The 16,211-nt window shown below is 34.4% G+C and overlaps 1 protein-coding gene across 1 annotated transcript in view; it reads right to left on the bottom strand.

Annotated features, from left to right (window-relative positions):
* Positions 1–16,211, bottom strand: part of RSRC1 (arginine and serine rich coiled-coil 1) — a 253,836-nt gene that overhangs the window by 141,179 nt on the left and 96,446 nt on the right. Inside the window, exon 5 of the mRNA XM_047100407.1 lies at positions 2,919–3,092. Coding sequence (XP_046956363.1) covers positions 2,919–3,092 — 174 coding nt within the window. The remainder of the gene's footprint in view (positions 1–2,918; positions 3,093–16,211) is intronic.

Genomic DNA, 16,211 nt, shown 5'->3' with positions numbered 1-16,211 from the left:
GGTAAAACGGCCCAGATCTGCTTACCTCTAAACTCTTTGTTATATTAGCAAGGTATGTGCTCATGGTTTAAGCCAGATGCTGACAAACTACAACCTGTGGGCCAAATCTAGCCAGTTGCCCATTTTTGTAAGCAAACTTTTATTGCAATACAGCTATATCATTCATTTAACATTATCTATGGGCTGCCTTCGTGTTAAAAGGACACGCTTCAGTAGTTGCAAAAGAGACATATGGCCTAAGAAGCCTAAGTTATTTGCCATCTAGCCCTTTACAAAAAATATGCTGTCCTTGGTTTAAGCTACTATTGGATAGGTTTTGTTACTATGACCAAAAGCATCCTAACTCATACAATGTTTCCATAACTTCCTAGTGAAACATCCATCTGATTTCACTGTAATTACTTATACATCTTCCCTTCTATCTATGCTTATTCTGCCATCTGCATGAACTCTCCAAGTAGGACTGGCCTACTGTCATGTTCCTATTACCAACATACTACTTGACAAATAGAAGGCATGTAAATATTGTTGACTGAACAAGCAAACGAATTAATGAGTGTATATATCAAAAGCCAATCAATATTTATTAACAAGTAACATGTACATTAGGTACTCTAAATGATAAAAAAGAGATAAGATACATTCACTGCCCTGAATGGCTTTAAAAATCAGGTTTAGGAAATAAACATGTAAAAAAAAGAAAGATAAATGATTTCTGAAGCGAAGCAGGTACATCTGTACATATATAAACACTACCATATTAAATGTGTACACTGACCTAAAAAAATTCTGATTTTAGATTATACCAAAAGGTAAGAATTTGGTGTCCTCAACACTGACCAGGAGAGAAAATATCCCGATATAACACCACTGTATATTATGGTCCACTAAAACCATGGAAATTACTGAATCAAGCTACTCACAGCTTTTTAACATCAGTTCCCAGAGCCCTTCAACTGACACCTATTGTGGGTTTTTTTTTTTTTTTTAACATTTATTTATTTATTTTGAGAGAGAGCAAGGGGGAAGGGCAGAGAGAGAATCCAGTGCAGAGCTTGATGCGGGACTCAAACTCATGAACCGTGAGATCATGACCTGAGCTGCAGTTGGATGCTTAACTGACTGAGCCACCCAGGCACCCTGACACCTCTTGCTTTGACCTTGCTCATTACCTTTGTTGAGATTTAAAAAATAATGATGAATACAACATTATTACCTTGTAGATCTATCATCCAGAATTCAGTCCTTTGAACATAATGAACACTGAGTCTAACCTGTAAAGCTAGCTGACCCAGATCTTCAAGATTGATGTTAACCATATAAGAATCTTTCCTGAAACCACCCAACCTCCCTTTTTTATCCATGAACTCAATTTTCTTACCTTTAACATCCCCAAAATAATGCTTTACGTAATTTCAATTTTTACAACTGTATAATTATTCTGGTGAGGTGGAAAGCAAAAATTTAATGAGTAGTAAAAATCATATTCAGTCTTCTCATGGCCATGTACTACCTAAAGTGTAAACCAAAAGGAAAACAAAAAAAGAACAAGGAGCAAAGCAGTTCCTTAACTGACATAATTTATTCATCCTCAGTCAGTATCTTCCAGTCTTAGAAACCTATTCTGTGTCCTCCACATCTATCATCCTCCTGACTTTCTCCTTTTACCAACAGATTTCTCCCACATCCTCTCTGATCTTAATTACACTCTACCACTTGAGCTAACACAGCCTTCCTAGCCTTATGGCCAGATATCCAACCCTATCTCCTCTCCTATAATATTCAACAACCCTTAAAACTAGAAAAAGACAGAAGTTAGAATTTTGCAGGAGCACAACTGGTCTATGTGCATTCATGGTTGTGAGGTGATCAGGAAAAAGAAAGTCACATAATAATGTTATCCTCTTCCAAAATCCACCACAAATTTATCATTTCAAGGAATCTGGCAGGTTTAAATAATATCACTAAATCTGAAAATAAGAAATTAACAGACAACTGTGAAAAAGGATGAGATGAGTTCCACATTCTTTAATAAACTTAATTCCTCACAGAATCAAGATCTCAAGGAACTACATTCAAGACCCTGAAAAGTTCTTTAACACTGAAAACTGATCCATAAAGAAAAACATTTTTGTACTCAAGTATCACAGCGAATATACATGGGGTGTAGAAAGACTCACAAAGGGGGATAAATTCCAAGATGTTCTACTTCATATAATAAAAGACCCCAATGTCAGTTTTGAATAAAATAAGAAACTATAATTTATACTATCAACCAAGATTTTCTTTCATTTTAACATCTTCTAATAAATAGTTATGAATGGATTCTAACCTCCAAATGTACAAAGCTGGAATAACTGGTTAATACCAACTCTGGAAAAAATAAATTCTGGGCCTCACACACATACACTCATTCTAATAAACACACACCTTAACAGTGACCAAGTCCCATTCTACATTGAAAGAGGCCTAACCAATAGTAACATGGTTATTAACATGGTTCTTTCCCTTTGTTTTACCTTTACCCTTTTCTCCTAACAGCTTTACAATAAATTAATAGACATTTTTAATCATGAGCTAGTCTTTAAATTTTAAATTCATATTCATGATAAGGAAATTGAATATAGAACTCTCCTAAAGAATTATGTAAATTTTCCTTTATTGACATACTAAGCTTTGATAGTGCCATTTATTTTGTGCTTCTAAAGCTTGTTATGTTAAGTATTAAATGAAAAAAAGGAATACAAAGGAAGAACAGTAAAAGTCTGAGATAACCATTTTGATTTTATCCTTTCTTCTTTATCTACAGTATTCTTCTATTTTATCCTTCTAAGAAAAACCTCAGAGAATGAAAATTCAGTTTGAATATTGCCATGGAATCACTGAGTCATCACTGCTTAAGATTTACTTCAACTTACCCACGTTTGATGTTGTGTAATTCCTTGTCCTTGCATTTATCCTTCTCTTTTTCTCTTTTCTCCTTATCTCTGCCTTTACGTCTTTCTCTATCCCGAGACCGACTACGGGTTCTTCGGTGACTGGACCTTTCACTGCTTCGACTATGAGAACGTGGACGAGGTCTTGACCTAGACCTATAATAAGTAGAGTTTATTACATTCATTTAGATTATATTTTATATTATAAAATACAAGTACTCTTTAAAACTATCTGAAAGAAAAGGATTTAGTTTTAGCTATGGATTTAGTAACTAACTGTGTGAAGTAAGCATCTGTATAGGATTCTTTATGAATAAGTACACTCAATTAAAACGACATGAGGGAGGGGTGTCTGGGTGGTTTGGTCGGTTAAGCAGGTTAAAGCATCTGATTCTTGATTTTGTCTCAGGACACAATTTCATAGCTCGTGGGATGGAGCCCCATGCTGATAGCACTGAGCCTGCTTAGGATTCTCTCTCACTGCTGTTATTTAACATAGTGTTCGAAGTGCTAGCATCAGCAATTGACAACAAAAGGAAATCAAAGGCATCAAAATTGGCAAAAATGAAGTTAAGCTTTGACTTTTTGCAGATGACATGATATTATACATAAAAAACCTGAAAGACTCCACCGAAAGTCTGCTAGAACTGATACATGAATTCAGCAAAGTCGCAGGATACAAAATCAATATACAGAAATCAGTTGCATTCTTATACACTAATAATGAAGCAACAGAAAGACAAATAAAGAAACTGATCCCATTCACAACTGCACCAAGAATCATAAAATACCTAGGAATAAACCTAACCAAAGATGTAAAAGATCTGTATGCTGAAAACTATAGAAAGCTTATGAAGGAAACTGAAGAAGATATAAAGAAATGGAAAAACATTCTGTGCTCATGGATTGGAAGAATAAATATTATTAAAATGTCAGTACTACCAAAGCAATCTACACATTCAGTGCAATCCCAATCAAAATTGCACCAGCATTCTTCTCGAAGCCAGCACAAGCAATCCTAAAATTTGTATGGAACCACAAAAGACCCCGAATAGCCAAAGTAATATTGAAGAAGACCAAAGCGGGAGGCATCACAATCCCAGACTTTAGCCTCTACTACAAAGCTGTAATCATCAAGACAGCATGGTATTGGCACAAAGACAGACACATAGACCAATGGAATAGAATAGAGACTCCAGAATTGGACCCATAAAAGTATGGCCAACTAATCTTTGACAAAGCAGGAAAGAATATCCAATGGAAAAAAGAGTCTCTTTAACAAATGGTGCTGGGAGAACTGGACAGCAACATGCAGAAGAATGAAACTAGACCACTTTCTTACATCATTCACAAAAATAAACTCAAAATGGATAAAGGATCGGAATGTGAGACAGAAAACCATCAAAACCCTAGAGGAGAATGCAGGAAAAAACCTCTCTGACCTCAGCCGCAGCAAATTCTTACTTGACACATCCCCAAAGGCAAGGGAATTAAAAGCAAAAATGAACTATTGGGACCTCGTGAAGATAAAAAGCTTCTGCACTGCAAAGGAAACAATCAACAAAACTAAAAGGCAAACGACAGAATGGGAAAAGATATTTGCAAATGACATATCGGACAAAGGGCTAGTATCCAAAATCTATAAAGAACTCACCAAACTCCACACCCAAAAAACAAATAATCCAGTGAAGAAATGGGCAGAAGACATGAATAGACACTTCTCTAAAGAAGACATCCAGATGACCAACAGACACATGAAAAGATGCTCAATGTCACTCCTCACCAGGGAAATACAAATCAAAACCTCACGCCAATGAACAAATCAGGAGACTATAGATAGATGCTGGCGAGGATGTGGAGAAACGGGAACCCTCTTGCACTGTTGGTGGGAATGCAAACTGGTGCAGCCGCTCTGGAAAACAGTGTGGAGGTTCCTCAAAAACATTAAAAGTAGACCTACCCTGTGACCCAGCAGTAGCACTGCTAGGAATTTACCCAAGGGATACAGGAGTGCTGATGCATAGGGGCATTGGACCCCAATGTTTATAGCAGCACTTTCAACAATAGCCAAATTATGGAAAGAGCCTAAATGTCCATCAACTGACAAATGGATAAAGAAATTGTGGTTTATATACACAATGGAATACTACATGGCAATGAGAAAGCATGAAATATGGCCTTTGTAGCAACGTGGATGGAACTGGAGAGTGTTATACTAAGTGAAATGAGTCATACAGAGAAAGACAGATACCATATGTTTTCACTCTTATATGGATCCTGAGAAACTTAACAGAAGACCACGGGGGAGGGGAAGGGAAAAAAAAAAAGGTTAGAGAGGGAGGGAGCCAAAACATAAGAGACTCTTAAAAACTGAGAACAAACTGAGGGTTGATGGGGGGGTGCCCATGTAGGGCAGCTAAAACTCCAATAGAAAACTTTAGGATTTCCAGCCAGAAAAACCAATAGAAAGACTCAGGGCAACCATCGCAAAAGGAAAATGAAAGGGGAATCCTGAAAGACTGAGAGGAGGGAGCCACAAATTCTAGATGTATATACTCTACTCAAATCTTGGGCTAAACCCTACATTTTGCAAATGAGGGAACAACTCCAAATAGCTAAGGGTAAAAGAACTAAAAATTTCAAATGCCCCCAGAGAGACAGGATTTTTGCAATTTTAATTCAACTAAATTTCATGCTAAAACAAACAAGTAAACAAGAAATCAATATTTTTTGAAGAATATAGCAGAATCCAGACTTTTCAAAATATGACACTCACCATGTCCAGGATAAAATTACTAGATAATATAACAAAGCATGAAAAATGTGATCCAATCTGAAGAGAAAAGATAGTCAATAGAGATTAACCCTGAGATGAGCCAAATGTTAGCAATAGCACAAGGATTTTAAAAAAGCATAACTATGCTTGCAATAAATACAGAAATCTCAGCAGGAAAACTAGAAAATGAAAAAAAAAAGTAATTCTATAACTAAAATTCTATAACTAAAAAATATAATATCTGAAATTTAAATTATGCTGAATAAGATTAAAGTCTACTAATTAGTAATAACAGAGGAAAGAATCTGTATACCTGGAAATAAATCAATCAAAACTACCCAAACTTAAAGAACTAAGAGGAAAAAAAAAAAAAAAGACCGTCAATAAGAAAAACAGATCCTCCAGGATCTCCATGACAATATCCAAATGTCTAACATGGTTAAACACAGAAGGAGAGAAAATAATAAAATAAAGAACAATTTATTTTTGTGGTGGCTATAATATCCCCAAGTTTAGTGAAAAACAAGTTATCAGATCCTAGAAGCTTAGTGAACCCCAAGATAAATATAGATATCATGACTATTGATTAAACCAGTGAAAACCAAAAGTAAAGAGAAATCTTGAAAGTATTCAGAAAAAAAAACTGACACATTACATACAGGAAGGAGAGCAATGATAGTCGTTACTGCTGGCTTCTCATCAGATACAGTGGAGACCAGAAGACAGTAGAACAAAGTTCTTAGTTAACATAGTGAAAGAAAACAACATTCAAACCAGAATTTCATATTTAGCAACAACATGCCTCAAAAACTAAAAGTAAAATACAGACATTTTTGAGGTAACGGGAAGAATAAACCATAATCATCAATAGTAGATCTGTACTACAGTAACTTCTAAAATAAGTTCTTTGGGATGAAAAGAGTGATGACAGATGAAAACCTGGGATCTTTAGGAAGGAATGAAGACCATTGGAAATGGTAAATATATGGGGAAATATAAAAAACCACTTCCTTTATTTAAAATACATATATGTGCTTAAAGTAAAAATATACAATGTTTCACTGTAGAGTTTATAATGAAAGTAGATAGGATATATATCATCTCTATAAAAAAAACTATGCAGCAGGTAAATGGAGACCTGAGGTTTCTACATTTTGCATGAATGGTGAAATAGTAACTCTAAGTACACTGAAATGGTAAGGGCATCTATATAATTCTTAGAATAATCACTTAAAGAAATAAAAGAAGAAATGTAAATATGTACAGCTAAAAAGCCAAAATATGAGCTAAATAAGAATTCATTTTTTTAAAATGCTTATTTACTTATTTTGAGAGCAGAGAAAGGGCAGAGAGAGCCAGAAAGAAAGAATCTCAAGCAGGCTCCACAATCAGCATGGACCCAACATGGGACTCAATCTCATGACCCTGGGATCACAACCAGGAGATCACAACCTGAGTGCCAATATGGAGTCCAACACTTAACTGACCAAGCCCCCAGGTGTCCCTAAACAAGAATTCTTAAAAATATTCATTATTCTAAAAGGAGGCTGGAAAAGAAGTACAAAGAAACAAAAATCAGAGGGGCAAACATAAAATAAATATATATTATATGAATATAAAATACACAAAACACATAAAAACATACATATAAAATACATAAAATAGAGATATATCAGATAGTAGACTTAATATATCAAATATATCAATATCAAATATGTATACCAAATATATCAATAAATACCTTAAATACTAATAAATACTTTAAATAAAAAGAGATTGTCCAAATGAATCAAAAAGCATCACACAACTACATGCTGTCTACAAGATGTTTACTTTAAATATACAGATACAGGTTCAAAGTAAATGGCTAAAAACAGATACAGAGTAAAACCTTGGATTGCAAATAAGTTGTTCTGTGAGTGTTCCACAAGATAAGCAAACACTTCTAATAAATTTTAACTTGATAAACAAGCAATGTCTTGCAATACAAGTAGTACATGACACCCAAAGTCACGTGATCACAACTGAGCCAATGGTGGTTCTCTCTCTCTCTCTCTCTCTCTCTCTCTCTCTCTGCAGGGTTGTGTGTGATCGTCTCCCATGCTCAGATGCTTGGTCTCAGGCCACAGTGTTTGGCAGAAATCAGTGATTTTTCAGAACATTGGAACGTGCCCACAACTGGCACAAGGGTATTTTTTGTCATTTCAAAGCACCTATGGACAGTCCTTTGCTTTTCTGTACAAGAGTAAGCTTAGGAAGTCTTTACTACATTCTAGGTCAGGCTGCCTGCAGATACAGACCATTTCCTCTGCTGCCTTATTGCCAGTTACATTAAATACAGTATGTGACAAGAGTTTACTGTACTGTAGTCAACATCTGTGCCAGTGTATACAATGGCCCCCATGCAGAAAGGGTAAAAAGAAAGGTTGAATGCGTTGAAGGAGAAGATGATTATAGTGGAAGTAAGGAAGAAACACATCAAGAAGTACAAAAGAGGTATGCGAGTGGCCAAAATTGCAAGATTTTATAAGAAGTGCACGTCTGCATCTTGTCTGCAGAGGAGGAGGAGAAGGTGGAGGAATCCGTCACTTCAAACGAGATTAAAGTGATGTGTAAAATGTGGGAAACAGTACAAAATTTTGTAGAAAAGCATGACCTGAATAAGGCTGTAGCAGTGCGAGTAATGAATCTGTTTAACAACAATGCAACATCACATTTCCGCGAAATCCTCAAAAGGAGGAAAAAGCAAGTGTCACTGGATAGGTTTCTTGTTAAAGCTCCATGAAAAGAAAAGATTCCATTGAGCCAATATATAGCAGTGATTCCGTTAGTGATAGTGGAAGTCGTCCTACACAATAACCCTCCTCTCTCATCTCCTTCATACCAGCCACGAAGATTTTCAAAAGTAAATGCAGGTTAATTTGTTTATTTTTCTTTATATTTTGTATTTTCTCTTTATTTTGTATTATATTACAGTATTATAATCAGTTTTATACGAATATTTGTGGGTTGTGGAACAAATCATCTGTTTCCTTTTTCTTACGGGGAACTTTGCTTTGATATACAAGTGCTTTGGATTACAAGTATGTTTCCAGAATTATGGACACAAACCAAGGTTTTATTGTATCATGCAAACAGTAAGCACAGAAAAGCTGAAATGAATATGTTAATATCAGATAAACTTGAGAAACTAAAAGTATAACCAAAAAAAGAAAAGAAAAGGATACTTCATGATTATAGGATCAATTCATAAATAGAAACCATACAAAATATGTTTATCCAACCACAACAGATCTGGAGTTTAATAACAATAAAACACCTAGAAAAAAATAGACATTAAATACTCTTCTAAATAATTCATTGATCAAGTAAGAAATCACAAGAAAAATTAGAAAATATTTCTAACTGAATGACAATGAAAATACAACATAGGAGAATTTGTAAGATGAGTTAAAGCAATATTTAGAGGGAAACTTACAGTTTTAAGCGCTTATATTAGAAAAGAAGAAAGGTCTAAAATCAAATACCTAAGGTTTCATCTTAAGCCAGAAAAAGAAGAGGAAAGTAAGTTCAAAGTAGGTAGAAGGAAGGAAACATTAAATAATGAGGAAAAATCAATAGAATAGGAAGCAATAAAGAAAAATAGCCAAAATCTGGTTCTCTGAAATGTCAATATGTTTGGTAAATCCCTAGCTAGACTAAGGTGAAAGAGAAGAGAGCAAACACAAATTATTTCCTCCAAATAATGTGGATGATAGAGACTGCATAAATTAGTCCTGAGTATTTAGGACCTATGTAAGTCTTGAAGACAATTACATGGATTTCAGTAGTGGTAATGTCTTACCTCTTTCATCCCTAATTGGTTTACTCACTGAATGAAAAGCAGTATTATCCGAATACGGTCACAAGCTTTTTTTAATATGTGATTTTGAGAAGTTACAATATTTATTGCTAGGGATGTCAACATGGGTTATTATCCTAATTTACAAAAATAAAATTTCTATCTCTCTAAGTTTAATTACTCCCTCTCTTAATTTTGACATGACTTTTTTTCCACATAAAGTTGTTTTTTTTTTTTAAGTTTATTTATATTTTGAGAGAGAGAGAGGGTATGCACCTTCAGGGGATGGGGAGAGACAGAGGGAAGAAGAGGGAGAGACAAAGAGAATTCCAAGATCACAAGCAGGCTTCACACAGTCAGCACGGAGCCCAATGCAGGCCTCTAACTCATCAACTGTGAGATGGTGACCTGAGCCAACGTGGGACACTTAACCAAATGAGCCATACAAGTGCCCTTCAACATGTTTTAATTTATCCTCATAATTTATTTCCCCCACAAAAGTTAATTTATTCATTTCTAATTAAATCTTCTACTATATGTGAATATATACAAATTTTAACATATTCTTCTAAAATTTTGAACAATAATCATATATTATTTAAAGTTTTCTATTAAAAGAAAGTTATGATAATAAAAATGGAGGGGGGCCTTTTTTGTGACAGCCTCAATCACTATACATATACATTCTGCATATATACACAGAGTATATTATTTTAATTTGGTTCTACATCTTTCAGGAACAAAATATGATTCTTGCAATTACTTTTCACTCAACTAATAAAAATGTGGAGCAACAAAAATAAGTGAGTTAACATGAGTTTAAACTCTAACAACAAAACTAAGAGTTCTCTTTTTTTTTTATTTTTTATTAAATTTTTTTTTTTTTTCAACGTTTATTTATTTTTGGGACAGAGAGAGACAGAGCATGAACGGGGGAGGGGCAGAGAGAGAGGGAGACACAGAATCGGAAACAGGCTCCAGGCTCCGAGCCATCAGCCCAGAGCCTGACGCGGGGCTCGAACTCACAGACCGCGAGATCGTGACCTGGCTGAAGTCGGACGCTTAACCGACTGCACCACCCAGGCGCCCCAAGAGTTCTCTTTTTAAATGAATCTTTAATATAAGCCCATTTCTTACCGGTTTGCCCTTTTGTCAGAATACACAGCTTGACAAAAATGTGCAACCATTCACAGATTACAAATGAGGTATATTTGGGTGAAATCATGTTTTTTCACTGTATCTTATAAAAATAGATGTATCTGTCATTAAGATATTCAAACTTCTATAAGTATTAAGTTAAAAAATAAAGGATTCCTTACATAGTAGTGTCCTCGAACAAGTTATTTCCTCTGAGGGCATCTGTTTCCTTATCTACAAAAGGGGGATAATAACTACTTTCAGGGTTACCTAACTGAATTGTGAGATCGCAGACAAGTGATGTGAGAGCAGGCAGGCAATTAGAAAGATGTAACTGAGGGATGTGCTAATCTGAACAAAGGAGTAAAATCTGAATCAGAAGCATATTAAGTATGCTTCCCTCATACTAAAGCTAAACCAGTAAAGAGCAGCATTCTGATTTTGACAGATCTTTAAAATCTTAAAGCTGGCTGGGGCACCTGGGTGGCTCAGTCGGTTAAGCGTCCGACTTCAGCTCAGGTCATGATCCACAGTTCGTGGGTTTGAGCCCCGCGTCTGGCTCTGTGCTGAGCCCCGCCCCCAGCTCACACTATGTCTCTTTCTCTCTCTCAAAAATAAATAAACGTTAAAAAAATAAAATCTTAAAGCTGGAATAAGGATTAATCAAGTTTCAATATATTTCTTTTATAAAGGAATGTAAAGAATAACAATCTTGGCCAATAACCCATATCTTCACAGAAAACCCACAGCAGCCAAATACACGATCTTCACAGATTTGCTATTAATAGAAAAACCATACCACCTATCATACAAACTTTTGAAGGATAAAAGGGTGATTTTTAATAGTCAAGACAGGCACTATAACATTAAGACAACATGTCTAAGTTGGTACTGTCCCAGAGAAACCAGAAAGCATGATCACTCTATCACCATCACAGCAAAGCTAGATACCACAATTAGAAACCTTCCATATCAATTACTATCTGCCCACCCTCCCCATAGCACCTACTTTCCCAATCTCCATTCCTCCCAATGTACCCAATTCATAAAATAAACACAATTATCTCCAAATCATCCCATGGTTTTCCCTAACACAAAATCCCACTGTAGAAAACCTATGCCTGTCATTCTCCAAAACATCTTGCTCATTATTCACCATATGTCAATACATGCAACCCATGCCATTTTGGAATACTGTCCTATAAATATTACTGATGTGGCTCAAAGAACTATGATAGCAATAGCAGAACTATAAATTAAGCCATCCATGATGCCAAGTCTAAAGAAAATAGTAAGTTTTAAAATATCACAGTATACAATATAAACTACTGGATCTTTCTCTCCCTGTCTTAATGTTTGTTATGTTAATTCTCATATTGTAGGGCTCTTAATTTTGCTTATAGGCTACAAGAAGCAAAATATGACTCTGGAGAGAATACATGGAGAAAAGACAGTAAGTCCAAAAAATAGGCAAAATAACAGTATTAAAAGCTGTTAAAAAAGAACCACAAAATCAAAGACTCAAAGTGAATTAAGCTGACTTCTTAGTTGTCATGAGAATTACTTTACATAATTTTGAGTAAAATGCACATCCCAGACATATGAACAACCCCATTTACTTTATTAAGTAACTTTAATATGTATTTAAAGGATCTCCGTCAAGAAGAAAGTAACAGATCACAGTAAAGAGATTTCCTACCCTGACCAGAGAAACAAAAAGTTGAAGAAACTACACTAAAATTTAAGATGTTATTTGTCCTTCATTCCTTAAATAAATACCCTTCTGACAAATCACTCTAGAAGTCTCTAGAGCACCATAACTAAAATGGAGATATATTATAAGCAAAGAAACATTTGATAAAAAATGTGGCATTCTAGAACACACAATATATAAGCAATAAATGGACAGCAAGATGTCCTATTATACCAGATAAATGCTTTCAATATCTACAGAATAGGAACAATCACCATAACATCCCTACATAAAATGAATTACTGCCCTCAAAAACCAATTCGTCAAGTTTCTTAATTGGCTAATAAGTTCTCAACACATGTAATCAAAACAAATATCCTAATATTTTATCTTTCAAAAAAAATAACTACAATACTTCAAGTAGTCTCTTAAGTAGAGTTCTATAAATAAAGACTATATTTACCATAAAGTAAAACTGTACTTAAAATTAAATTTTAAAATTATACAGTGAATAAATTTACACAAATTCCATGTCAGGATGACGTTTTGAACATGGACATCTACTTTCAACCCCAACTGAAATCCAACTAAAACCTAACAACCAGGGGAATTTTTTAAAAGGATGCACACTCTAGGAAAGAAATATACTATGAAAAGGGAAGTGTCCACTGGTGGCTTGGTGGTGGAAAACAACTAGAAAACAAAATGCTGAAGCTCAGGGTTCCATAAAACATCAAAGGATCTGAAAATAAGCTTAGCCTTTCTCATAAAGTTCCCCATTCATTAGAGAAACTTCCATCTCCCTGTATTAATAACGTACAGTGCCACTCAAGAAACCTTATAAGTCACCTAAAACCTTCAGTCTATTCACAGAATTGCCTATTACTGCAGATCCAGGAAAATTCTGCGCCTTATCATGAACAACAACAAAAAGAATCTGACATCCATACAAAGCAACTGCAGTTGAACCTCGAACAACATGGGTTTTAACTGCGTGGATCCACTTATATGCAGATTTTTTCAATAAATGCATTACAGTATTGTAAATGTATTTTCCCTTCCTTAGGACTTTCTTAATAACTCTTTTCTCTAGCTTACTTTATCACATGAATATAAAACATAATACGTATAACATATAAAATATGTGTTAATCAGTTGTTTAGGTTATCAGTAAGGCTTCTGATTAAATTTCTAGGGAGTCAACAATTTTAAGTGGATTTCTGACTGAGTGGGGGATTGGCATCCCAAGAGTCAACTGTATAAAAAAAGAAACAAAGTGGGGTACCTTAGTGGCTCAGTTAAACAACCATTTCTTAATGATTTTGGCTGAGGTCCTGATCTCATGGTTCATGAGATCAAGTCCCGCATCGGATTCCACACTGATAATGCAGAGCCTGCTTGGGATTCTCTCACTCTGCCCCTTCCCCACTCGTGTTTTGTCTCTCTCTCTCTTTCTTTCTTTCTCAAATAATAAATAAACTTAAAAAAATAAAACAAAGTTAGAAATAAATTTTTCACGTGAAGCAGGTATACCCCATAAAAATACCCATGAAGCAGAGGAGACTATAACACTCCAACATTAAATATAGCATAGAATAAGAGACACGGTGTTAGTGATAAAGATTCAAGAAAAAAAAAAGTTAAAAGATATAAAAGTAGCAAAAACAGTCAGAAAAAGTAAGAGAAATAAGGGGCAGATAATGAACATCCAACTTAACTGAGGCTACAGAAAAGAAAAAAAAAAGGGACAGAACTAACATTACAATATAATCCAAGAACACTTTTGGAACTAAAAGAATCTATATGTAGAAAGGGTCCACTGTGTATCTGGGGATATGGATAAACCACAGTCAACTCTTGAGATATATCCTGATGCAGTACTACATATTAACAATAAAGAAAAAAGAATACCCTGATCAAGTCACTAACAACAAAATAAAGTAACATGGGCATCAATCTTCTCAAATGCAAGATAAATAGCAAAACAATGGCTTTAATTTTCCTTAAGGAACTCAAGGGGGAAAAAGTGTGTTCACAATGTTACATCTCGTCAAATTATCCTTCAAGTATAAAGCTATAGAAAATAAGTGATAAAAGTACTAATTTATGTTAAATCTAGTAAGTCAAGAACATGCTACAATTTCTAGGTTAAGCACACTCAAAATAAATTAAAAGAATGTAAGCTAACAAGCTAACAGAGAAGAAATTGCAATAAAATTAAACCAAAGAAGGTAAGAAAAAAGGGGGTGGGGGGAGAAAATGGACTGGAACAAATAAAACAAAGAAGAAGAGAGATTTAAATCCAAATATAACAGTAATCAATAAACATAAATAGACTAAATAATACAACTGAAAGAAAGATTCTCAGACTGAAAACAGCAAATTATAGACACCTTTCAAAGTGAATATATTAAATATAAAACAAAGAAAGTTAGAAAGTAAAAGTTTGGGAAAAATATCACACAAGCACTAATAAGAAAAAAATGGTAAGATTATATCAATATCAGTAGACTTCAAAGTAAAAAATATTGGTAGAAATAGAGACAACTCATGATGATGAGGTCACTCCAAAAAGAATATAAAACAATTCTGAATTTGCATATCTACAATCAGGATTTGTCTCTGAGTTCTGCCAATAACTGATAAATTGAGATGCTAAAAGGGAAAAAAGAAAAGGGAAGATATAAAAGATTAAAACAAATGGTAGTTAAATTCACCTATTTAACTGCATTCCAAAACTGTGTAATATTCATTCTTATCATGTACATCTGTAGTATTTCCTAAAATAAACCTTATGGTGTACCATAAATCTAATCTCAACACATTTCAAAAATGAAAGGTGTTCAGGGGGACCTGGCAGGCTTAGTTGGTAAAACATGCAACTCTTGATCTCAGGCTCATAAATTCAAGCTCCACATTAGGTACAGACATTACTTAAAAATAAAATCTTAAAAAAAAACTGGGGCACTTGGGTGGCTCAGTCAGGTGAGCATCCAACTCTTGATTTCAGCTCAGGTCATGACCTCACGTTTGTGGAATCAAGCCCCACAGTGGGCTCTGTGCTGAACATGGAGCCTGCTTAAGATTCTCTCCCTCTGCCCTTCTCCCCGCTAGTGTTCATTCTCTCTAAAATAAAAAAATAATAAATTAAAATTAAAATTAAAATCAAATAAAAATTAGAAAATGAAAGGCATTCAGATTATACTCTCTGACTACAGTGAAATTAAGCAAGAAAGAAACAAAAAACTAGAAAAACCTACAAATGTTTGGAAATTAAGTAATTTTTTCTATGCTACCCATGGGAAAGATGAAACCACAATAGATATTTTTTAAATATTTGAACCAAATAAAAACTAAAATTTGACATATCAAAAATACTATAGCTAAAGCACAGTAAAGATGAAAATGTACAGCATTAAAAACACATATCAGAAAATAATAAAAGGTAAAATAAATAATCTAAGCAGCCATCTCAAAGAGTTAGGGGGAAAAAAAACAGAAAATTATACTCAAAGAAGGTAAAGTAACAGAAATAAAAGCAAATATTAATGACCCAAAGATAGTTGATTTTTTGAAAAGACTAATAAAGTTGATAAACTCTCAGTGGAAACAACCGAAAAAATAGAAAAATCACAAATAAAATAATATTATAGTTAAATGACCTTTCACACACAGGGACGTTAAAGGCTATGAGAATAGCCATTTCATCATAAACTAAAAAAGCAGACAAAATGTTTTAAACAACTATTTCAGACATTGAACAATAAGGCAGCACAAAACTGTGAATACCCAAGAAAAGGCAAACAAGGAAGGGGAACCTAGGACTGT

The sequence above is a fragment of the Lynx rufus genome, unplaced genomic scaffold (genome assembly GCF_022079265.1).
Source record: "Lynx rufus isolate CCGP_SWC_20201006 ecotype Redwood Valley unplaced genomic scaffold, mLynRuf1.p SCAF_5, whole genome shotgun sequence".
NCBI lineage: Eukaryota > Metazoa > Chordata > Mammalia > Carnivora > Felidae > Lynx > Lynx rufus.
This window is presented reverse-complemented; position numbering and strand designations above follow the sequence as displayed.